The 24,147-nt window shown below is 48.1% G+C and overlaps 1 protein-coding gene and 1 long non-coding RNA gene across 5 annotated transcripts in view; one reads left to right on the top strand and one right to left on the bottom strand.

Annotated features, from left to right (window-relative positions):
* Nucleotides 1-11,460, bottom strand: part of LOC141374087 (uncharacterized) — a 41,769-nt gene extending 30,309 nt beyond the window's left edge. Inside the window, exons 1-4 of the long non-coding RNA XR_012380653.1 lie at nt 10,833-11,460; nt 4,513-4,607; nt 4,220-4,433; nt 2,426-2,548 (exon numbers count right to left, since the gene is read on the bottom strand). This is a non-coding gene — a long non-coding RNA (uncharacterized lncRNA). The remainder of the gene's footprint in view (nt 1-2,425; nt 2,549-4,219; nt 4,434-4,512; nt 4,608-10,832) is intronic.
* On the top strand, nt 8,096-15,096 carry SOCS2 (suppressor of cytokine signaling 2). Of its 4 annotated transcripts, none has more exons than XM_073900523.1 (3): nt 8,096-9,129; nt 11,498-11,855; nt 13,611-15,096. In XM_073900523.1, exons 2-3 carry the CDS (start codon nt 11,717-11,719, stop codon nt 14,066-14,068), a joined length of 597 nt encoding a protein of 198 aa, XP_073756624.1. In that variant the 5' UTR covers nt 8,096-9,129; nt 11,498-11,716; the 3' UTR covers nt 14,069-15,096. The 4 variants fall into 4 exon arrangements, with proteins under 4 accessions (XP_073756624.1, XP_073756623.1, XP_025738401.1 ...); XM_073900522.1 differs by having other exon boundaries at nt 8,096-9,160; XM_025882616.2 differs by lacking the exon at nt 8,096-9,129 and adding an exon at nt 9,858-10,199.
* The last annotated feature ends 9,051 nt before the right edge of the window (nt 15,097-24,147 follow it).

Below are 24,147 nucleotides of genomic sequence, written 5' to 3'. Positions count from 1 at the left end.
GGAGAACTTGAAATAAAAATCTTTTCAGCAACACTGGAAAAGCCAAAGGGAAAAATGATAGGACTTACCAGCACAATGTTCACAGAGTTTTTCTAAATAGATTTTTTTTTTATTTTGTACGAAATAAAACTTCACTTTTGTGTTTATTTTAGAATTGTTGGCATATACTGAAATGTAACAGTTTCTTGATTGGGAGTGTTTTAAAACAAAACAAAGGAAACTCACTTTTCCCCTCAACTCTTTATCACTTGCTTTGGTTCAAATATTGTAAATAACCTTTGAAAATATTACAGCCACATTTGTTGGAATAACACTTTCAGTGATTTGAATGACCTATTTAAAAAGTAACTTACCCTCCAAGCTACTTTCCCACTTAAAATGTTTTCTTTGTTCATATTAAACCCTATACTGTTTTCCTAAGGACGATTTGTTTACAAGTACAGAACAACCTACCTAATCTACTTTGGCTTTATTTATTCCCATGCAAAGTGGCATTTTTTTTTTTTTACCACTGTCAAAATATTACAAGAATAAAATCAGGTATAGGCCATAATATATTGGTGAAGAGAGATTTAAGTCATCATATACAGGCGAACTGAAGATACTGTATTGCTTTCCATTATGTCGGGGCATGACCGCCGTAGTGTAATGTGCTAGGTTAGCTTAAAAGGCCTGTATGTGTGGTCTGCTGGCCTTTCTATGTGGAGCGTATATAGAGGTTGTCCTGTGGCTCGTGGAGGTGCTGACTGTTTGTGTTATTCAGAGCTGCCTTTTGTAGCTCTGCCACATGCCTTAGGTTAAAGTTAGTTTCATCCATGACTGCCAATCTCCAGATTGGTTCACTGGGTGCTGGTGCTTCTCAGAATTCCATGACTAAGCCAGGAGCGGTGTTTGTTATTTACTAACAGGTATTTCTTCTGACTGCTCTGCTTACCACATCACCATTCCAGGCCTCGACCTTTGTGAACTTCTCTGGAAAATCAAACATACCTAAGCCACCCAGGCTTAGGTCTAATAACACCATCAATTGCTCTTTGGGAGGCCCTGGAACAGGGCTTGGAGGGTGACTTGAATGAGAAGGAAACCTAACTGCTCATCAAATCCAAATTTTTCATGAGAAAACAAGAATCCAGGGAAGTTAAGGGGCTTGATCAAGAAACACCCCTCCTGTGAAGCCTTTTGGGACTTCCCAAGGTGGTTTGGAGTGGTGCTTCCCAGCTGTTTGCAAAACCAGTCTGTGCATTTCTCCATGACTTTTAACCCTTCGTTAGAATGAATTGTCAGTGGTGTCTCTCTCCCTAAACTGAGACCCCCTTAAGAGTGGGCTGAATTATATTTGTCTACAAGGCCTGGAACATTTAAGGCCTCATGAATGTTTCTTAGGCGGGTGAGTCCCTCACATGCTGTCTACTAAGTACCATAGTTGTGAGGTCAGGCTCCAGGAGATTAAGGAGATGTTCTAAAACAGCCAAGTTCCTCTTGGTAGCAGACCAGAGTCTGAAAGTTTAAACCATAAATTAGGGTGAGAAGCACATCTAGCTGGGGAAGATGAGAATTCAAGGCACCCAGGCCAGAAAGAAGGGAGTAAAAAAGCCTTTCAGTTTCCTTACTTGTAGAAGCATTCAGTTCATTCATTCATTCAATAACTTTTTACTGGGTATCTATTAGGGGCCAGGAGCTTCTTTAGGCACTGGGAACACAGTGATGATTATATAGACAAAGTCCCTGCCTATGTTCCAAGAGGAGAGAGACATGAAACAAATGACAAATAAAAACCATTATCACATCAGGTAGTAGTAAGTGCTGAGATGAAAAATAAAGCGGGAGAAAGAAATGGTCACTGATAAAAAAGGGGAAGCCTCTCTGAGCAAAGACCGAACAAAGTGAGGGAGTGAGGGGCGCCTGGGTGGCTCAGTTGGTTGGGCGACTGCCTTCGGCTCAGGTCATGATCCTGGAGTCCCGGGATCGAGTCCCACATCAGGCTCCCTGCTCGGCGGGGGGTCTGCTTCTCCCTCTGACCCTCTTCCCTCTCGTGCTTTCTATCTCTCATTCTCTCTCTCTCTCTCAAATAAATAAATAAAATCTTTAAAAAAAAAAAAAAAGTGAGGGAGTGATTCCATGAGAATACTGTGGAAAGAACATTTCAGAGAGAACAAGTACAAAGGCCCTGAGTTAGGCTTTGTGTGTTTGAGAAACAAGGAGGCCAGAGGATTAGAACATCATGCGGGAGAAGAAAAGAGACAAAGAAAATTATTCTGCACTAGTGCAATAATGTCCTTTCTAACACCAAAGTCTTACAATTGATGATCCTCTGACTATATAGACCAATTGCAATAAAGAGAGTCCCGTACGATGCTGAAGGCAGACTTTTATCTCCGGAGCAGTACTTCAACGGAGGCTATCACCCTCAGCACAGGGTTCTCACCTGAGGTCACGAGGACCCTCGGGATTCGTAGTTGGCCTTCAGATTCTCAATTGATCCCCCAAATCTGTGCTTCCAGGACATTTTCCACAGAGAAAGTCTTAGATGGAGCCCGTATACAAATGCCTGGGCCATGTAGGAATATAGAAGAATGAAATAGGTCAGGTCTGAGAACTTGCACACCCTTGGCTCATTATACACAGAGGAGTATGTTTCACTTTCACAGAGAAATAAGGTTTCTCCAATTTGTCTTGAAATATCCAGTCTTTTGGATCTTTCATTTCCCTGCTTCTGGTAGAGACTTAGGTCCAGAGAAATACTTCTTCACCATAAGAGAAACAACATTGCAAGGGTGATGACCAATGGCAAATGGTAGTCAGTGCTGGGGAGACTGTAGGGGATGGTGAGGACTGAGGTGAACGGGAGGACTGTGGTGAATGTGCCTTCCACACAGGCAGGCACTACCCTGCTTCAGCTGATCCCTGCCTTGAGGGAACGGGATCCGGTGTTGACAGAGTTCAGGGTTGGTTAAGAGAAAGCAGGAATCTGGATCACTTTGGGGGTGAAACCTCCAGAATTTAAAAAAAAATTTTTTTTAAAGATTTTATTTATTTATCTGACAGAGAGAGAGACATTTATTTATTTATTTGACAGAGAGAGACACAGCGAGAGAGGGAGCACAAGCAGGGGGAGAGGGAGAGGGAGAAGCAGGCTTCCCGCGGAGCAGGGAGCCCGATGCGGGGCTCGATCCCAGGACCCTGGGATCACAACCTGAGCCGAAGGCAGACGCTTAACAACTGAGCCACCCAGGTGCCCCAAATCTCCAGAATTTTAATTTGATTCATATTTTTAATGGTTTTTAAAATTATTATTATGTTATGTTAATCACCATACATTACATCATTAGTTTTTGATGTAGTGTTCCATGATTCATTGTTTGCGTATAACACCCAGTGCTCCATGCAGAATGTGCCCTCCTTTAATACCCATCACCGTCGCTCCAGTGACTCATATTTTTTTTTTAAATCTTGGGGAGCACCTGGGTGGCTCAGTCATTGAGCGCCTGCCTTAGGCTTAGGTCATGATCTCAGGGTCCTGGGATCGAGCCCCGCCTTGGGCTCCCTGTTCAGTGGGAAGTCTGCTTCTCCCTCTCCCACTCCCCCTGCTTGTGTTCCTTGCTCTTGCTATCTCTCTCTCTGTCAAATAAATAAATAAAATCTTTTAAAAAATTAATTAAAAAAAAAAGAATCTTGGCATACCAGCCATAACAGCCTGTGGGATCAAATATGGCCCGTAGGCAGGTGGTTTGTGAACTCTGGTCCATAGATTTTACCAGAATTTCTGAAAGATCTATGACTTTATATTAATAACTACTGTTCTAGAATATGATTCCCCTCAACTTCTGTGCATACAAAGACCAAGGGCATGGCCATCTCCCAAGTTCCTGGGTTCTAGAAGTCTAGGGGAAAGCCATCCGCCTGGCTTTTCCCTCCTGCAGTCCCTGACCCAGAGCACTGAAGCCAGCCAGGACACCAGGGAGTGTCCTCCATTATGGGGATGGAGCAAGCAGGACATTATAAAAGGGAATTGGCATTGTGAAGGACCAGAGGGGAAGTAAGAGATGCTTATCATACAGAAGACAGCTCTGTTCTTCATCTTCTCAATTCTCTGTTCCATTCCCTCCCATGGATTCCTCCCTATCCAACTCACCACACCCCACAAGAGCATTTTTGATTACACGTTACAGAAGCCCAAACCAAACGAGGTAGGGAAAAATTAACTCGTTGGCTCCGGTACCTGAGAAGTCCAAGGGTAGTGCAGCCTCAGGCATATGGGAGTCAAGTACTCGGGAACCTCTTCCTCTCACGCAAACCTGAGCCCTGCTTTCCTCTCTGTTGCTTTTCTTCTTTGATGGACTCCTACGTGGTAGGAAAGTTGGCTTACATGGTCACTACTGCTCATCCTCTTGGAAGGGGAGGGATCAGTCCTCTTGCAGCACTTACATCAAATCCTGAAAAAAATAATCTTCTTGGGCTGTGATTCTGGAAAAACCCCATGTCCAGGGGAATAAGGTACTTCTATTGACTAACCTAGGTCACATGCTCTCCAGAGGAGTGGGTTCCAGAATCACGGAGATTCCCGGAGGCAGGGTATGTGTGATGGTGGTTGTGGTGGTGATGGTAACCTGGCAAAATTTAAAAGGAAGAGACGGTGACCAATTAAAAGTGGACCTTCTGCTCCCAGGCACTTCCAACACAAGAGCCAACAACCATCCTATAGCTCCCCCACCCCTAAAACAAAAACTAAAGAACTCTCCGCAGCTAGGCAAAAGCTCAGTGTGGAGCACTTGTCAGTTCTGGTGCTAGAGCATCTGTCTTGCAAATCAAGAACATCCAGTTTGACTTTGGCACACAGAGATTTTCAGGCCTTGGCAATTCCTCAATGCGGGCAACAGAAGAAACTCTCCAGCTTTGTGAAAATCACTCTCCTTTCCCTCTTCAAGTAGAGTGACAGTTCCCCACTGCAGCCAGGCACCTGCCCCACTGAACAGAACAGAGATGAGATAGAGATTTAGAGAAATATAGAGATACGAGATATAGATGATCGCATTTCGTTCTCACCACGGCCCTATGAGGTAAGTTCCAGTATTATCTCTGTAAAAGGCTAACTAATTTGCCAAAGTTAAGTCATGTAGCAAATGGTAGCAGAGTGAGGACCCTGCCGGGCAGTTTAACTTTAAAGCCACACTGCTTAAACACCACCCGCCCATCTGTTCACTCCTTCAGCAGTCCCGTGGAATGGCTGCTACGTGATGGCGACTATTCGAGGTGCTGAGCCATAGCTGTGAACAATGCAAATCCAAATACATGTCCTCATGAAGCTTACATTCTAATGAAGGAGAAAGACAGGAAATAAAATATAAACTAGGTTAGATAGTGATCAGCATTAAGGAGAAAACTGGAGCAGAGAGAAATGTGTGTGGGGGTGGGTCGATTCTGAATAGGGTGGTCGGGCACGGTCTCACTAAGAAGGTGGCCCTGAATAAAGGTCTGAGGAAGTGAGGGAGGAAGCCATGCAGTTATCTGAAGGAAGAGCATGGTGGGTCAAGGAGACAGCATAGAAGGTTCTGAAGAAGGAGCAAGGACAGTCGGTCTTGGAAACAAGTCCAACGTGTCTTAGGCAGTGATCAAGGAACAGAGCAGGAGGGATCAGGGAGGTAAATAGAACCAGATCTTGTAGGATGTTGTGAGTGGCTACTTGGATTTTGTCATTCACTCTGGTGTGATGCAGCCATTTGGATTGGAGCAGAGGAGGGACATGCCATTGCTTGGTTTAAAAAGGATCATTGTTTTTTTTTTTTTTAATTAACATGTATTATTTGTTTCAGGGGTACAGGTCTGTGATTCATCAGTCTTACACAACACCCAGCACTCACCATAGCACATACCCTCCCCAATGTCCATCACCAGCCACCCCATCCCTCCCACCCCCTCCCCTCCAGCAACCCTCAGTTTGTTTCCTGAGATTAAGAGTCTCTTATGGTTTGTCTCCATCTCTGATTTTGTCTTGTTTCATTTTCTCCTCCCTTCCCCTATGATCCTCTGCCTTGTTTCTCAAATTCCTAGTATCAGTGAGATATGATAATTGTCTTTCTCTAATTGACTTATTTCGCTTAGCATAATACCCTCTAGTTCCATCCACATCATCGCAAATGGTAAGATTTCATTTTTTTAAAATTTGACAAAGAGATCACAAGTAGGCAAAGAGGCAGAGGGAGAGGGAGAAGCAGGCTCCCCACTGAGTAGGGAGCCCGATGTTGGGCTCGTTCCCAGGACCCTGAGATCATGACCTGACCCGAAGGCAGACACTTAACCAACTGAGCCACCCTGGCGCCCCAAGATTTCATCTTTTTTGATGGCTGCATAATATTCCATTGTATATATATATACCACATGTTCTTTATCCATTCATCTGTCGATGGACATCTGGGCTCTTTCCATCATTTGGCAATTGTGGACATTGCTGCTATAAACATCGGGGTGCATGTGCCCCTTCAGATCACTACCTTTGTATCTTTGGGGTAAACACCCGGTACTGCAATTGCTGGGTCATAGGATAGATCTATTTTCAACTTTTTGAGGAACCTCCATACTGTTTTCCAGAGTGGCTGCACCAGCTTGCATTCCCACCAACAGTGTAGGAGGGTTCTCCTTTCTCCAGATCCTCACCAACATCTGTCATTTTAAACAGGATCCTTCTCACTGCTCTGTCAGGAAGAGTCTGTCAGAGGGACAAGGGTGGCAGCAAGAGGCTGCAGCAGTCAGCCAGGCCAAGACTGGTAAGCCAGGCTTGGGCTGGTATATGCTGGAAATGTGTCAAGAGCTTCAATTCTGAGTTCTTTGTGAAATCAGAGTCAAAAGATTGGCCAAAACGTGGGATGTGGGGTATGTGAAAAAGAGCAGTCAAGGATGACTTTAAGGCTTTTAACCAGAGCAACTGAAGACTAGAAATGACATTTTTCAGAGATGGGGGAAAATGGAGGAATTGCTTTTGTTTTTGTCTCAAAGGGGGTTGTTTTAAGAAATTATCGGGTCTCGGTTTGGGACGTGTTAAACTGGGGATGTCTATTAGACATCTGAAAGGCAATGCTGAGTGGCATGTCTGGGAGTTCAGGAGAGAGATCCATCTGGACTGGGGTCATAAGCTCTACAAACTACACTCTACTCCCTTCGAGTCACTGAAGACACTGATCCACATGCAGTTTTGGAAAATGAGAACTGTATCCAAAATACTGGAAAAAGGGGCACCTGGGTGGCTCTGTGGGTTGTGTCTGCCTTCGGCTCAGGTCATGATCCCGGGGTTCTGGGATCGAGTCCCACATCTGGCTCCCTGCTCAACGGGGAGCCTGCTTCTCTCTCTCTCCGACTCCCCCCTGCTAAATAAATAAATAAAATCTTTTAAAAAATATACTGGAAAAGCATTAGGAAAGTCAAATTTAAAAATTCACCCATATCCTGCCACCCTAAAAACAGCTGCTTTCATTTCTCCACATTTCCTTCTGTTTTTGCCTACAGGCATACATAATTTTATGTTGTAATCATAACATAGATACAATTTCATATTCTACCTTTTTTCACTTATGATCCCACAAATATTTTCCTAAGAGGCTCCCATATGTGTTTCTTGGGGATTTAAAAGGCCAACAAAATGCTGGGTATCACTGGGAAACATTTCAGAAACAAAAGTCGGAATCTTACTTTGCTACAAAGTTTGGTGCCCCTACAGCTGACATTGTGCTCACTGTAATTTTTGTGGACAGTGACTGTCTGTAGAGGTGACTTTGAGCCCGGACTTGAATGATGAGAGCTGGCCACATACCCAATCTGGGGAAGGGCAACCCAGGAAGAGGGAACAGTGTGTGCGAGAAAGAGGGAATGGCACGTGTTAGGAGGCAACAGGAAAGCACATGATGAGGGTTGCTGGCATATTCAACTGACAAAATCTTTTTATTTAAACTACCCAGAACAGTGGGTACACCCTTCATCTGGGATTCTTTAGAAAGGAACAGAAGCCATATGGAATAATTTAGAACATAGTGAACCCTAGTATGACTAGTAGTTCTTTTTTTTTTTTTTAAGATTTTATTTATTTATTCATGAGAGACAGAGAGAGAGAGAGAGAGAGAGGCAGAGGGAGAAGCAGGCTCCCAAGGAGCAGGGAGCCTGATGCGGGACTCGATCCCAGGACCCCGGGATCATGACCTGAGCCGAAGGCAGACGCTTAACCATCTGAGTCACCCAGGCGCCCCTGACTAGTAGTTCTTAAAGGTTCTGGGCCTCAGACTATACACAAACTCTGCATGGAATCTGATTTGTTCATTCATCCCAGTCCCTGAGCCAGGACTGGAGTCTGGTCCCTTAATTTTATAGAAAAGGCCGAGGGTCCAAAGACAAGTTAAATGACTTGGGCAAAATTATTCAGCTACTTTATAGGGAGTTTTAACCAGGGTTGAATTAGCTCTGCCCTCCACATGGAAGACTAAAAAACAAAACATGATTCCATGCACACGACTCTATCGTTGGCAAAGCCCTTTGTTAGCTGGGAAATGCCCCCTCACTTCTTGGCTCACCTGCCTATCATTTGCAGAGTTATTTACTCAAAAGCTGGAAAATTGTTGAGAAAACCATTCCTCCCTGACTCCTGGCATGGAAGGCAGGAAGCTGGTTTACGTTTCCTCCTAGGGCCAGCAGGGGGGGCACCAGGCAAGGTTTGTGAGCCGCGCCTCCCCCACGCCTCCTCCCCCTTCCGCGCCCAATTTCCCCTTAGCCCCTGCTTCAACTGAAAGTGGCCATTGACCTTTCAAGCTTTTGACAAGTGATGCAATAGAATAGTATTTCAAAGAAAAATGGTTATCGAAATTTTGGATCCGGTTTTCCCGTGAGTGTTAATGGTTTTCAAAAAAAGTAGGTCACACTTAAAGTAGGTCACATTTTGGAGACGGGCATGCAGGCAAGGAGCTGAGTTCCAACTGAGGCCAGGTGGCCTCCAACCGGGTGGGAGGAGGTGAGGGTCTCCGCGCAGGGAAGTGACGGGATCTTTCCGAATTCCCAGTCCCTGGGCGCCAGGCCTGCGGGAAATCGCCGAGACAAGAGCTCTCGGGACTGCAGGCACCGAGGCCGGCCGCCCAGCACCACCGGGGCGCGCAGGTAAGGGCGCCCCCCTCAGCAGTCAGTGCAGGTGAGCCGGGCTGCCCGCCGGAAGGAGACGATGGAGCGGAGTGGGGGAGCAGGAGGAGGAGAGGAGGAGCCCGGCGGGGCCGGTGCGGGAGACGGCGAGCTGGAGCGCCTGGGGGAGGAGACTGAGAGCCGCTAGCGCTGCTTAAGGAGGCGCCGCTCTGCACCCGCGGGCTGCCTTCTAGGACCTGGGCGAGGGCACCGCCTCCGGCCCGCTCCCCTCGGCCCTCATCTCCGGCTGTCGGTCGGGACCGCGGGCGCCTGGAAAGGGGCCTCTCCCACTCCGTTACTGTGCTGTAAAGCGAGAGGGGCCGTTGTCGGCCCCCCCCGTCCCTCCCACACCCCGCTCACAAAATGTGCTGCCGGGAGGGTCGCGTCGAGAAGGCGCGGAGAGGGTGGGAGAGACAGAGCCCCGCGGCTGACCGTGGAAGTCTCAGTCCTCAGACCCCCGCGCACGGCGGGCACGGCGGGCACGGCGGGGGGCAGGCTCCGGCCGGCGCAGCGGGGACGGCGGTGGCAGGGGCGCTTCTCCTGCGCGCCTCCGAGCCCTCGGAGCGGCCGAGTCGGAGGCGGACGGACTCCCAGGCAGCCCGGCCGCCCAGCCCCGCACCGAGCGCTCTGAGCCCGCCTCCCCTGAAGCCTGCGCATTAGCGCCGGAGCCTCTTTAAAGCAGAAGCGGGGGCCGCGGTCACGTGAGGTGGATTCCTGGAAAGTTCCTGGAAAGCGGCCTCCGCAGCAGCCGGGCGGGGCGCAAGGCGAGCGCGGACAGGGGAGGGAGGCGGGGGTGAGGGAGGCGCGCGGGGCTGGGAAGTCGCGCGCACACCCGGCTCCGGGGACAGACATTTAACTCTTGCCATGTCTCGCCGCCGCCACCGCGGCTCGCGGGCCTTGGGCTTCCCTTGAAGCATGAGCCTCCTAGCCCGCCGCTACCGGCGCTGCGCTGGCCGCGGACAGTGCGCCCCGGGGCCCCGCGCGCACAACCTCAGGATCCCCTGCGCCCGCAACCGGGGCGCCGGAGGAGCTCGGCCGGGCGTTGGCGGCAGGTACTGGTCCGAGGAGCCCGAAGGCTCTTCCCCAAGGGGGGTCGCCGGGGAGGGCACCGGGGCGCGGCCACGAGCGCGGGGCGGCCTTGGCTTCCGCAGTTCAGAACCGCCGGAGACAGAGTCGGAGCCGCGGCTCTGTCCCGCAGCCGGGCGCTGCAGCCTGCTTTCTTCGGCTCCTTCTAGACGTCGGGAAGTCTCCGCGGAGTTTTCTCCCCCGCCCCAAACTGCCATCCAAATTAATAATCCTCCTAATAACCTGATCTGCCGCTCCTCCCCACCCGCCTGCCTCCCGCCCTAGCAGCTCCTTCCTCCTCCCTCTCTTCTTCCCACCTCCTTGGTCGCAGCCAGAGGAAAAGCCAGCAGCTGGCCAGGGTGGGGGATTTCGGAGCCCGGGGGTTCTAGGCGATGGTCCCCGGCGCTTTTGTTTGCCCTCTGCGCAAGAATTCTGGCTGCCGCAGAGCGCATCCCCAGGCATCTCGTTCCCAAATTAAAAGTCAACAGGGGAAACTCGGGCAGACACCCCTCCTCTCCCGGGCCCCTCCCGGTTCCCCCGCCCCATGTCCACTGGGGAGGCTGCCTGGTGTGGAGGCGGCGGCCGAGGCCGAGGTAAGGGCTCCGCGATCGTTGTCTTACACGTCCAGCGGCGTTTGCTGCCGCCTGTTCTGCCCCGGCCGGGGTTTCAGCCCCGAGCCCCCGCGAGGGCTGCGCGCTTGGGCCGATTCCTCGATAGCGCCCGCGGCGGCTGCCGCCACTGCGCGCGGCGGGGCCCCCCACCTCTGCCCCACGCTGGCGCTGGGAAACGGGCGGAGGGGAGGGTGCGGCAGCTTCTGCACCTTGGCGCCCCGGGCTGGCGACTCAGGGTGCTTCGTCCCGGAGCCCCCGGGCTGTGGCGAGTGAGACACAGGAGTGCCAATTTGGGGATCTCTCCTATTCTTTCCGATTTTTCTGCTTGTCCTTGACTAGGGCCTATTTGCCACCCTACCCGCAGGTGACTTTGCTCTGCTAGTCTGCGGTTTCAGCCAGTAGCCCTGGGCGGGAAGACACCCTGTTCCCCACCCTCATCCTGTCCCTCCCCACCCCCTCCCCCCTCGGCAACTCTTGCGTCTTGGAGCCCTGCTCTCTCTTTATCCTCTCTCTACAGCTGGGCCGGGGCAGTCACTGGATGCTTGGGGTTAAATGGTGCAGGAGCATAGACGCGGAGGAGTCCCCAGGATTTTCCGCGTCTCTGTCTCCCCACCCACACCCCAGCCTCGGGGGTCCAGCTTGGACTGACCCAAACCCATACTTTCTTTTTGCAGGCAAACTGTGGGTGACCGCGCCTGCAGGGGACTTTGCCATTCGTCCACTGGAACCTGGGGAGGAAGAACCAGAAGCACCCCATCCCCTCCCTCTCCACCATTTCGGATACCCCGCAGGGACTCGTTTTTGGGTTCGCACTGACTTCCAAGAAGGACGCGTGCCCCGCTCTGACCCCATCGCGGGTGGCCACCTGTCTTTGCCGCGGTGACCCCTCTCCCATGACCCTGCGGTGCCTCGAGCCCTCCGGGAATGGCGCGGAAGGGACGCAGAGCCAATGGGGGACCGCGGGGTCCGCGGAGGAGTCGTCCCCGGAGGCGGCGCATTTGGCGAAGGCCCTACGGGAGCTCAGTCAAACAGGTAAGGAGCTGAAACGCCGCGACGCGGGCGACAGGGGTAGCTTCCCCAAAGACGCGGTTGCAGGCTTTGCTGGCGGGGAGCGCGGCTAGGAAACGGGGCCGCGGTGGGGAGCAGAGAATGGGATGGAACTAGGGCCCCTCGGTTCCCGTTCCGCCTCGGGGCGGGGGACCGCGGAGAGGATGCCCGCACGGCCCTGGGTCCTTGGGAATGCGAAAGAAAAGTGGTTCTCGAGGGACTCTGAGGCCTAGGGGAGGGCAGAACGCGAGAAGGGCTTCTTGAAAATAGCCTAGTAGGGCGCTGGAACCTTTGTTTGCCGCGGCCGCTCGGGAGTTGGTACACGGGCTTGAACCCTGGCGGGAGAAAGTGCCAGGCACCTCCCTTTCCGCGGGGAACCCGCGCGGCGAGTGGGCGCTGCGCTGCCTGCGGCTCCAGCTGCATCCGGCTCCCGAGCAGAGCCGCCGCGGCAGCCCGGGATCTTGGCGGCCAAGTTCCAAGCACCGACAGATTAGGGCGCAGGCGGCTGCCGCGGAGCCGGGCGGAAAGCGGCCGGCGGAGCCCCCGCAGAACGCGGCCTTCAGGGGCTGCGCGCCCAGGGTGTTGCTGGTTTCGAGGGCAGTCCTGCGCTTTGCGTGGCCCGCTGTCGTCTTTCGGCGTCTGAAAGAACAGATGGGGGGGGAGGACAATCTGGCAAACTACGCAAGGTTTCAAAATCTGGATCCTAAAAGCTTACGTTTGGGGCTAAGTTGAAGTTTTGGTGGCACAAGGGAGAGGGAAGAGTCACTCGCAGTTCCGGTCTTTGAGTGCCGACCACCAGCTCTCCCTCAGCGGGGCAGGCCGGCAGATTGCAGGTATCGGAGCTGTTTTTTTGGGGGGTGGGGGTGGGGGAAGAAAGCAAATTGTCAGACTTCTTAAGCAGAAGGTCTCGAAGTCATTGCTGAAAACGGGATGGACGCAGGCCGATCAAATCGAGAATGCTGGGGAGACCGACGGTTGTGATCGGATTTGGATTAGGGCAAAGTCCGAAGGAGTTGCAGATTGTAAACTTGAAGTGCTAATTATCAGTTGGGGTTTCCCTCATTTCTCAATGACTGATACGGTAGTTGTAATCAAAGCAACAAACAAGCTGTTAGACTGGGTCTGCACTTTGAGAAGACGTAAATAGCAGTGCTTTCCAAGGGCTTTGAACACAGATGCAGCCCTGAACAGATTTGGGGAGGGGGAGGGTGGATACCAACCTTCCCAAAAGTTCTTTTCGGTTTTTACCCTGTTGGAATTACTGGAGTTGGGCTTTCCACTTTTCTAAGGGCATGACTTTTATTTCTAACTTCTGATTTATCTCTAAATTGCTTTGATTTCACTTGAATAGTGCTAGAAGCATCATGCTTTGTCAGCCAGTGTGTCATACTGCAAATACTCTTTTGTTTCATTAGGAGAAAAATCTTTGGATAATTTAAGGAACAGCTACAGAAAGCTATTTTTTAAAGCCAAAAGCTGACTCTTAGTTTGGGTTCATAAAGTATAATGTTTCTTTAAATTTTCATTTAAAGTTTCATTAAATTTCTACCGAAATTTAATGAAAATTAATTTTCATTAAATTTCTACCGAAATTATTTGTGGTAGTCTCTGGTAAATATTCACTCACACATTTCTACTTAGAGCTAGAAAAACTGTTGCCAGGTATTTGTCCTATTTTAAAAATTCCTTATAATAACTATTTTACCCTCTTTTCTTTTTCTTTTTGAACAAAAACCCCAGGTTGGTACTGGGGAAGTATGACTGTTAATGAAGCCAAAGAGAAATTAAAAGAGGCACCAGAAGGAACTTTCTTGATTAGAGATAGCTCGCATTCAGACTACCTACTAACAATATCTGTTAAGACATCAGCTGGACCAACTAATCTGCGAATCGAATACCAAGATGGGAAATTCAGATTGGACTCTATCATATGTGTCAAGTCCAAGCTTAAACAATTTGACAGTGTGGTTCATCTGATCGACTACTATGTTCAGATGTGCAAGGATAAGCGGACGGGCCCAGAAGCCCCCCGGAACGGCACCGTTCACCTTTACCTGACCAAACCGCTCTACACATCAGCGCCACCTCTGCAGCATCTCTGTAGACTCACCATTAACAAATGTACCGGTACCATCTGGGGACTGCCTTTACCAACAAGACTAAAAGATTACTTGGAAGAATATAAATTCCAGGTATAAGTGTTTCTCTTTTTCTAACCATGCCTCGTATAGAGTCTCTCCGAATGCAGCTATGTCAAAGAGAACCAAAACTTGAGTGACTGCTCTGGATAACTACTCGGGATTCTAAAAACAGCTGAAGTCAATCTAATTTAAACCTGTGCCGAGGTAGCTAGCTATTTAAAGTTCCCCCAAATATTTTCACCTGAGAGTGATGCTTACCTTCCTAAGGCTGACCAAGACCGGTTAATCCTAAGTTAAAAACAAAATGTCCCAAGGAAAGGCTGAAAGGAACATTTTATCAGAATGCCTTTGCCTTTCTGAGGTTCCTCCTTATTAGGTCAAAGGTCCACGCCCTGGTAGTAGGGAGAGAACTGGATGCAGGAGTACAGAAGGAGTGGAGGAACCCAACTGACACCGGGCTTAGCCTCCATTTTAGATGCCTGGTGGTCAGAGTCCCCTCTAGGCCATTTTCTCTTTTTGCATTCTTGATGTACCTAGGAGTTTTGTTAAACAGATAAGCTTGTGAGTATTTATCCTTCATTTATGCAATTAACCAAATCAACCAAAAAGGTGACCATGAAATCCTGTATATGACTTTTTACTACACGTATGAACTCTCTCATGTGAATGAGTACTGTAGTAATCCGTTTTAAGGGAGCCTTATCTCAGAACTATTTCAAACTGGTGCACACGGAAAAGACTTTGTCTTTTCCTTTAAGGCTAAAGACAAGAATGTCATGCTCTACAGGTGCAACTCAATCCCTGTTAATAAAACCATGTAGATACAGACATTTGATCCTTTCAAGTAACTGTGTCCCAACCTGTTGCCATTGACTTTTTGGAAATGGCTGTAGAAATTAACAAGTTGTCCTTAAATTGTCTAACCATGGACATCAGCAGTTGTCTCCCTTCTACCATGTAGAATACTTTGACTTAATTCTCTTCCAGATATAGGGGGATACCTGCCTGTTTTTTCAAAGTGTTTATTTACTGCTGTTACTATTTGACTAGAATGTATTAAATAAAAAAAAACTTGACTTTTACAAGTTGCACTTATTACTTTGAATTGTAGAGAACGGACACATTCATGGTAATAGACAGTTGCCATAAAAACTCATGTCACGTGAAATCAGCCAACTATTCAGCAAGTGGTAGAACATGACTTACCCTTCTCTAAAGTTATGGGCCACATTAGCCCTTTGCGTTTTGGAAAGCATGGTTTCGACAGGACAAGTATTGTCCAGTGGCCTGGTCTTTTACACATTGAATAGGCATCACACTAATGCCCTGGGTGCTTCCAAAAACATGGTTTAGAAACTTACAAAGATTGTACACATCCTGGTCTTTTGTGGGTTGAGTAGGCATAATTCAAAATAAAAATTAAAAGTTTTATGGCTATTTATTTTTTGTCACACAGTCTCATGACTGTTGCGGATGAACATCTTTAAATTTTACAGTCCAGACAGTATTCATTTTGCAGCCTTAAAAAATACCTTGTGTAGTTACGTACTCTGGTGTGTCATTGGGAAAGCGAACATTGTAGATCATGTGTGTGCCCCAAAGTGAATTAGAAAACTTAGTTATAAATTATAGTAAAATCTGCTTACCTCCATGTCATGAAAATATTCACATTTTCAGGAAGCCCTTGAAAAATCGTTTTGTGCCTGGAAGGAAAACCTAACTATGCATGTCCAAACAGCAGAGCCAAACACAAAAGATTGCTAGGTGTGCCTTAGGAAGAGATTTATTTGTAGCCTAAAATTTAAAGAAGAGCGATACTTTTGGGGGTCTGTTCTATGATGGGGACCTTTTCATTAGGGTCTTCAGATTCTGTGCTTAATTTGCCCCTTTTCCCCACTGACAACAGTTGTTTAATGTGGGGTGTCTGACTTTTCTGGCAAACCTCCAAAGGATCGGGGCCAGGGGCTTTGCAATTTCTTTAAGGTCTTTTGCATTTCTGTTCTCATTGATTCGGACTCTGATACTTGTCACTGCTGAGAGTTGGACAGACAGGTGGGGGTATGAGTACTCACGGGACTGTGACAAGGTCTGCATTAGCTTTAGCAGGTGGCTAGTTAGGAGAAAACCAGAGGAGAGCAAAGATCTCTGGGGTGTGCTCTAGAACCATTGCCTTAATGTTTCAATCTTCCCTGTTCCAAGTAAGCTGATAAGCATCAGGAGACAGTCTTTTTCAGGGCGTGGGTGTGGGGGTTGTTTTGCTGTGCTGTTTACAAACATCCTTTACTTACTGAGTTGACCGACTCGAGTTCTCGCTCAGCACTTTACATGCATTATCTCATTTAATCTTCACCCCGACCGAATGAGCAAAGTTCAGTGATCACAGGAGGTACACCTGAGGAGGCATTCCAGGAACATCCCAGCCCTTTTTATTCCTGGAAAGGAATTACAAAGAGCAAATTGCTGCTATTTCTACATTGATCCAGATGGACAAGTTAGAACAGGCTGTAAAAGGAAGCCTCAGCCTTTTTACTGCTGCCTCAATGGGAGAAGTATGGGTACCTTCATTAATGTACTCTGTGGGATTCACATCACCTTGGCCCAGTGGGTTTTTTTTTCTGGTGTGGAGGTAAGTCGGGAGAGGGTTAACTGTCTTACTCAGTTGCTGGTAAATGCTGCCCATTACCGATTGTTGCTAGCCCCATTTTACAGATGGCCGAACCACAAAGTTAGGATGTGCACTTGACTAAATTATCCTCAGCAGAGCCAGGAAAAATCGCCAGTATTCTTTCCCTACAGAGGGCACTTTGGGGCATTAGTGAGGGTATGTTGTCTTATGGTTGTTACTGTTAAAAGAATAGAGTACACAGAATTTACCTATCTCCATGGACTTAAAATATTTTGATGTGAGTTTCTATTTTGAGCAGATTTGTGACAGTGGAGTTTTTTATTCCATCGGAATGGGCTCTAGGGACTGCTTTTTAGGGACTTGGGGTTTTTTTTAGAGCTTTGGACAGTGAAGAAAAGGCAGTTTAGCTTATGAGCTGAGAGTTCTTTTTTGGCATGTCAGTAAGAAAGTCTTGACTTCATAGTAATTATGTAATCCAAATAGGTAACAGAATGGGACAGTTGTTTCGAGTGTTTATTTTCTTGGGAAGGATTTTTTCTGCTTTTAGAAAATTGTACCCTGGTAGGAGGTTAGGAGACAGAGACGTCATCAAATAATCCAAGGGATGGAATGTCCTGAGACCAGGCCGTGCCCTTCTCGGTTGTCGGTTTAGGCACAGGGTAGTGGGGGTTGAGTGACTGTGGTTCCATCTAAACAGCTGGGCCGAGGCCTGTCTTGGCTCCTTGGTCAGGGTCTCGCTTCTAATGCTTCTAAGGGTTGTCATTCATTCTAGGCCTTTCATTTACTAAGAGGCCTGTCACCTCTCCCAGTATTTTATTTCCTAGAATTTTAAAGCTTGAAATCACTTTTCAGATCATATGTTTTAGTTCTGACACTTTCCTGAAGAAGGTTTTCCAGACCCAGGAGATTTGTGTGTACATGCCCGTGCGTGCGCACGGTTCAGCAGCTCAATGGCAGGGTTAGTGTTTGAGCCCAGGTCGTCTAACCTCGGGTTTCATATTTGCGAAAGCTGCACCCTTCTATCCTGTGTGTGAATGGTCCGTGTTCCTCTTTGCTACCCTGCAAGCCCTACAGTGCCTTTTTTTTTTTTTTAAAGACTTTATTTATTTGAGAGCAGAGACAGAGACAGAGAGCATGAGCAGCGGGGAGGAGGCAGAGGGAGAAGCAGGCTCCCCACTGAGCAGGGGGCCTGATGCAGGACTGGATCCCAGGATCCCCAGATCATGACCTGAGCTGAAGGCAGCCCCTTACCCAACTGCGCCACCCAGGCGCCCCCCTACAGTGCTTTTAACATCACATTTTTCTGCCTCTGAAAATTTAGAGAAGGCCTTTGGAATGCTATGTGGGATAATATCAGTTCTTGGCTCCTTCCACCCCAACCCTGGGGAGAGCTTCTGCCGGGGTTCATGATGTCCTGATCCACATTAGAGTGCGGCGTTAATTTTAACTCCTCTACGTTTCTAATCTATTTGCTGCTTTAAAATCTGAAACCTGCCATCCATGTGTGTTTTGTGATCTCCTTTCTCCCTCTGCCAGAGGGGACTCATACCCAGCCATGGGTGCCTGGGTGACCCCCCCCACCCTCCCGTCCTCACCAGTGGAGCTCCTTCTGTGTTTTGCCTGTTCCTGGGCATAATGGCACAGTGAATTGCTGCCTGCCTTTCTCCCCGTTGTGTCATAAATGTGCCTTTTAGCTCATCTGACACAGCCCTGCCCAGGCTTATTTACTGCAGTGAAAGAGAGTAATTATATTCTCCTTGAGTTGGGTAACCCAGTGATTTAGAATATCTGAAGATTAAATCTGTCCCCAATCTCTCTTTGATTGCTTTCAGGTTGTGAAACAAGGAGGTGGCCCCAAATGCCACACTTTGGTTATGGGCATATTTGTGTGTGTGTGTGTGTGTGTTTAATGTAAAGTACCAGACGCTCCTTCTTCACTGTTAAATTGCTCTCCATTGGAATGGAAGGGAAATGCCCTCCACCCCTCCTTTGTCACCTCTGAAAGCGTGAATCTGTGATCATTTTGTTTCCGTCCTCCCACGTAGGCCTCTTTTGTCCTCGGATTCTCGCCACATATTTTTGATTTTTCTGCTTTTTCCTGTCTCTGGCTTGAGTTCGGGTTCCTTCACTTCACTACAAAAGTAAAGTAACAGCTGTCACTACCGTAGGCGGTGAAGAGCCCCGGGATCCCAAATGCCTAGACAGTAAGGAAGCTGAAATCATGGAGCAGAGCTAGATATTCCTTCCTACGCCTTCAGGAGCTTTGGATCAGACTGGATGGACAAGTGTGGTCACCGGGAACGGGGTTCACATCAACAAACATGTACCGAGCCATAAAAAGAAAAGTGCTTGTATAGACAACGCTTAACTCTGAACTACATCCTTCACCTGGAGGAACTCTGCCTTGCTGGAGAGATCGGAGCACATTGTGTGAAGTATTACTCATGTGGTGCTGCCTCTGTTAGAAACTCAGGGAAGGGGAAGGCAAGCCAGAGTCCTAGTGAGAGGGAAGGAGATGGTGCCAGCCACCTTCCTCTTCTGTCAAAGACTAAATAACCACCCAACGAGCCCCTTTCCTGTGGCAGAGAGGGTGAGACTTCATCGCAGAACTTCCGAAAACCTTCCTGAGTCTACCCGGTTTCCAGCCATGTTAAGATAAAAATTTGTTTTGCCAAACGGTTTTCCCTTGTTAGTTTGGTATGCTTTTGCCTGTTTAGATTTGGGTCCAGAAAGCTGCTGTGATCTTTAACATTCAGAAAAAATATTTTCCATGTTGTTCCTACCCAGAGAAAGTCCCATTTTAACATCCCCTCTGCCATCTTGATGAATTTGACCTTTCTGAGGTTTCCACTATAGCTGCTTTCTCCCTGTTTCTGTTTCCAGGTTGTGGCTATCAAGTCGGTATTTGGTCAGAAAGCGTGTTTGTATTTTGCACATTTGATTAGGGCATCTGCTTTCACTTAACTGCAGTAATATGGGGCAGAGAGAATGGGGATAATAGAAGCCCATAAACACGTTCTAGCTAATACTTTTGACTTCCTCCCCATTCAGTCTCCTTTGCTCGAACCACTGACAGAAAAATCAGCTGCTTCTCTGATCTCATTTTATTCTCCTCATCCGTCAGGCAGCGAGGCTCTTAATAAACAGCAGAGTAGCTAAAAAGATGGCCGAGTGAGGAAAGTACGGGGGATGGAGGATCAGTGGCCCGCCCAGGGTTCCTGAGAGCCGGTGGTAGATGCAGTGGTGCCTGTTCATTCATCCAGCGCTTCACTGTCGGTTCTGTTCATTACCCATGACCCATCGCGGTCCCCAAGGCAGGTGATCCTCATCCTGACGTAGGGTCAGAAGTTCCCCGGTAGCCAAGCACGACCTTGCAACGCCTGCCTCGTTCACTTTGCCTCCTCTGCTCACATAGGCATTTTATCATCTCCCATCTCATCACAAGGAGGGTGAGTACAGTAAGATATTTTGAGAGAGGGACCACATTCACATAAACTTTTCTTACAGTATATTGCTGTCATTGTTCTATGTTAGCCTTACTGTTCATCTCTTAGTGTGCCTAACTTATAGTTAAACTTTATTGTAGGTGGGCATGTATAGGAAAAAACATAGTATATGTGGGGTTTGGTATTACCCGTGTTTCAGGCATCCACTGGGGGTCTTGGAATGCATCCCCCGTGGAGAAGGGGGGGGTCCACTGTACTTAGGGATTTTGTGAGCTCAATCATTATGAGTAAATCATTGGCAGATTGAAATCGGCCACGGTGGGAATAGTTACCCCACAGAAATTGGCAGACACAACAAATTCGCTGTTTTTTTTTCCTCCCTGGATGACTGGTTTAACACCACCAGTGACCTAGGTATTATATGTCCTCTGTAACTGAGACCTCACTAGAGTAAGATCAGTTTATTTGTATCCTTCTTTGTAACAAGTCCAGTGTTTAGAGCAGAATAGGAATGAACAAATTGAGGAATGCATTAAAAAATATATATATACGTGGGGTGCCTGGGTGGCGCAGTCGGTTAAGCGTCTGCCTTCGGCTCGGGTTATGATCCCGGGGTCCTGGGAACGAGCCCCGCATCGGGCGCCCCGTTCAGTGGGGAGCCTGCTTCTCCCTCTCCCTCTACCTGCTACTCTTCTTGTGTTCTCTCTGTCAAATTAAAAAAAAAAAAATACGTGTGCCAATCCTATATTGAACTACACTGCTTCGTGGTTGATCAGCCAGTCTTTTGATTGAGTATCTTTTCTTAGTGACACAGTAGTGTCTGCAGATATCCTTGCAGAGTTGGGATAGGAGAGAGTAGGGAAGAACAGGACATTCTCAAAGTCCTATGACTAATATATAAAATACCTCTTTAGCTCTAACAGATCAGCGTCTCTTTTTTGCTTCTGGCTTCATTCATTCATTGATTCATTTCATTATTTAATTTCCTTCTTCCTTTCTTCCCTCCTGCCCTTCTCAACCTGCTTTCTTCCCTCTCCCCTTTGTTCTGCCAACATTTATTGCATGCCCACTGTATTATTCATGAGGAATACAAAAGAGTAAAAAACTGTTCTTGCATGACTGAACTTTGATAGCCCAGGGGAAGAGATGGAGAGGAGAGGAAAGAACACTTAGTAAACAATCTCCTGGGTTCTCTGGCTTGCATTATCATTCCGTTTAATCCTTGCAACAAACTGGTAAGGTAGGTATTTCCCCATTTATTTAAAATAAAACTGAGGCTTGGAGAAAGAAAATAGCTTGACAAGGAACTGGTGAAATCATGGTTTGAACCCCGGTTTTCTTGGGCTCTGAAGCCCAAGGTCTGTGTCTCAGGATCCCATGTTGCACAGGAGCTTAAATTCTCTGAATGGTTTATTGTAAAATGCCTGGCTAAAGGCAGTAATAGTTACCTGTGGGCAAGGTGCCATCACCCTGCCTTGAGGGGTTAGAGAAGACCTCAAAGGAAGTGCCTTGTGTCTGCTCATGGAAGGGTGGTTGCAAGGAGTCTTTAGACTTCCTGAGAGGGAAAGTGTTTCTCTGAGAGGTTGGAGAGGAGGGTAGGGGTGAGCTGGGGTAGATTTTGTAGATCTTAATAGCTTGGAATTTATCCGGAGGGCTGTGGATAAAAACTTCTTAAAGGGGGGAGTAACTAAACTAGGTTTGTGGTTTATATCATCCGTCTGGAGCCCCTCTGGAAAATGTCCTGTACAAAGCAAGAGTGGAGTTAAGGAGACTGGGTAGGTGTGAGCTGCTAGGTGTGGGGAAAGGAGGAGACAAGATTGGGAGAAGATGGGGAGGGGTGCAGAGGTTGACCCCTTTCCCTGTCTGCAGGCTCACATTTGCCCTGGAGTCTGGGGCTTTGGGTCTTGCATATGGATGCCTCCCTTGGAAGGTTGGCTTCCACACCAGGCATGCGGGGGGACTTGGCCGATTCCATTCTCAGGAAAGGAGGACGTGGTGGTGCAGGAGCAGAATTGTGGACTACGACTGTAATTGGGGTGTAGGGGTGCAGGAGCACCTGGCTCAGGGGGTCCCAAACACACCAGGTTCAGCCACTTGCTGCTGACAAAATCCAAAGGCACAGAGAGGAGGGGGCGTGAAACAAGGAAGGGATTTACTTCAGTGAGGCCCACACCGGGAGGATGTCAGTCTGACATCTCACAGACGGCTTCCCAAGTGCCGAGAACACTCGCAGGTTTCTGTAAGGAGATGTGGGAGAAAGGTCGGTAGGTACAGGCCTGTCAGCAGTAAAAGGCTGGTCATTGTCTTGGGGTCAATCACGCGGAGTCTTGCTGGCGTCAGGGCAGTCCTGATTGCCTGAGGGGGTAGTCTTGGTTCTCATCACAGGGTGCTTTGCCTGCAGGGTCTTTTGCCTGAGTTCAGAGATAAGCTGAAAGAATTTAATCAATTAGAAAGAATGGGCTGAGGTCAAAATGCAGGTAGCTGACATCGTCTTTCAGGACTGGGAAAACTTGGGGTCCATTTCTGGTCATTTGACATGGGGCCAGACACTGAATCTCTTAGGGCCTCTGTTATCTCATCTGTAAAAGGAGAAGCTTGGCACCTTCCTGCTTTTTTAACCCCTTCCAGTGACGTAGCCCATGTGCGCAGATGTGGGCCCACTGGGATGGGAGGGGCCCCAGGAGAGGCAGGCTCCACATTTTTCTGGAGTCTCAGTTTCAACATAAATTATAGTGTAGATTTTACCTCTATGCCACAATATATTTTCATTTATTTTGAAAAAAAATAATAACTTCCTTCTAACTGTGGACTTCTGCACAGCTGGAGTCCATTGATTCCGTTTTTCATCCTGTTTACTTAGAAGAATTTTGTGTTTTCACCTGGCTGTGGCTCTTCAAAGGCGACCTCAAATCGAAGAGTTTGAGTTGGGGGCTTTAGATCTTGGTTGTGATGGAGAAACAGAAATCTGATGTGTGTCATCTATTCTCACACCCACTCTCTGGATACATTTTCTTTATCGAGGGACATGGAGGGCTGTCTTTGCTCCCCGACCAAGGTCAGAGATGGGCTCCTAGAAGATTGTGGGCACCGGCCGTGTTTTCATGAGTCATTTTTTCCACCTACATAGATTATTCTCATTTCTGATTGATCCTCAGTGGACAAGAAAACCACAGAGCTTTATTGTTTTCCTTTTCTTTGTCAAGCAGTTCATTCAAAAAAAAAAAGAAAAGAAGAAGAAAAAAAAACCTGCAAAAGACTACTGGAATCTTGGATTCTTTGGTAAAATGAAAAGAATCTTGGAGCGTGATTGATCCTGCCCCCAATCTATCCACCTTGCATATTTGGACTTTCCTGGATCTGTTTTAAAGCGGGGCACACCTTTGAGCTTATGGGGGTGTGCAGCTGTCGCCGGCTGAACTCCATGGGGGAGTTCAGTCATGATTGAGCACTCCCACGAGATCCAGCTTGAAGCTGCACTTAGTAGGCCATGGGATTGGTTACGCTCAGGGCATGCCAGTGAGGTGGCCCTTAAATAACAAGCCAACTCTTGGGCTTCCAGGGGGCTGGAAAAAGCTAGAACGTTTAGTAATGCCAGACGCGGCTCTTGACACTTTACAAATAGGACCTCATTTAGCGCACCCAACAAACCTTTGAAGTAGATTCTACTTTTATCTCCATTTTAGAGATAAGGAGATTGACCCACAGAGGGATTTAGTGACTTAAGAGGGAGAGCTGAGGTTTGAACTCAAGCCAGTATGACTCCCAAATCCAAGCTTTTATTCACTCTTGCATCCTTTTTCTCAAGCTTACAAATGCCTTTAAGCTCCCAGAGCCCCAGCTAGCATGTACTGCAATGACGTAAGTGAGGCCACGTACCTTCTAGTCACGTGTAGTTAATTGCAAGAAGGCTAGAACCCTGTCTGTCCGATGGGTAACTAGGGCATTATTGGGTCTTCAATTTTGGAAGTGAAATGAGATGCGCCCAAGCCCTGAGCCCCGGCTGAGGAAAATCCATCTGATTTACACCTCTTCTCCCTTCTGTTCTCCTTTAGGTCTCTATCGGG

The sequence above is a fragment of the Callorhinus ursinus genome, unplaced genomic scaffold (genome assembly GCF_003265705.2).
Source record: "Callorhinus ursinus isolate GAN/ISIS: 27379988/994484 unplaced genomic scaffold, GSC_fseal_2.0 scaffold14, whole genome shotgun sequence".
Taxonomy (NCBI): Eukaryota; Metazoa; Chordata; class Mammalia; order Carnivora; family Otariidae; genus Callorhinus; species Callorhinus ursinus.
Note: the sequence above shows the minus strand (reverse complement) of the source record. Positions and strands in the feature narration are given on the sequence as shown.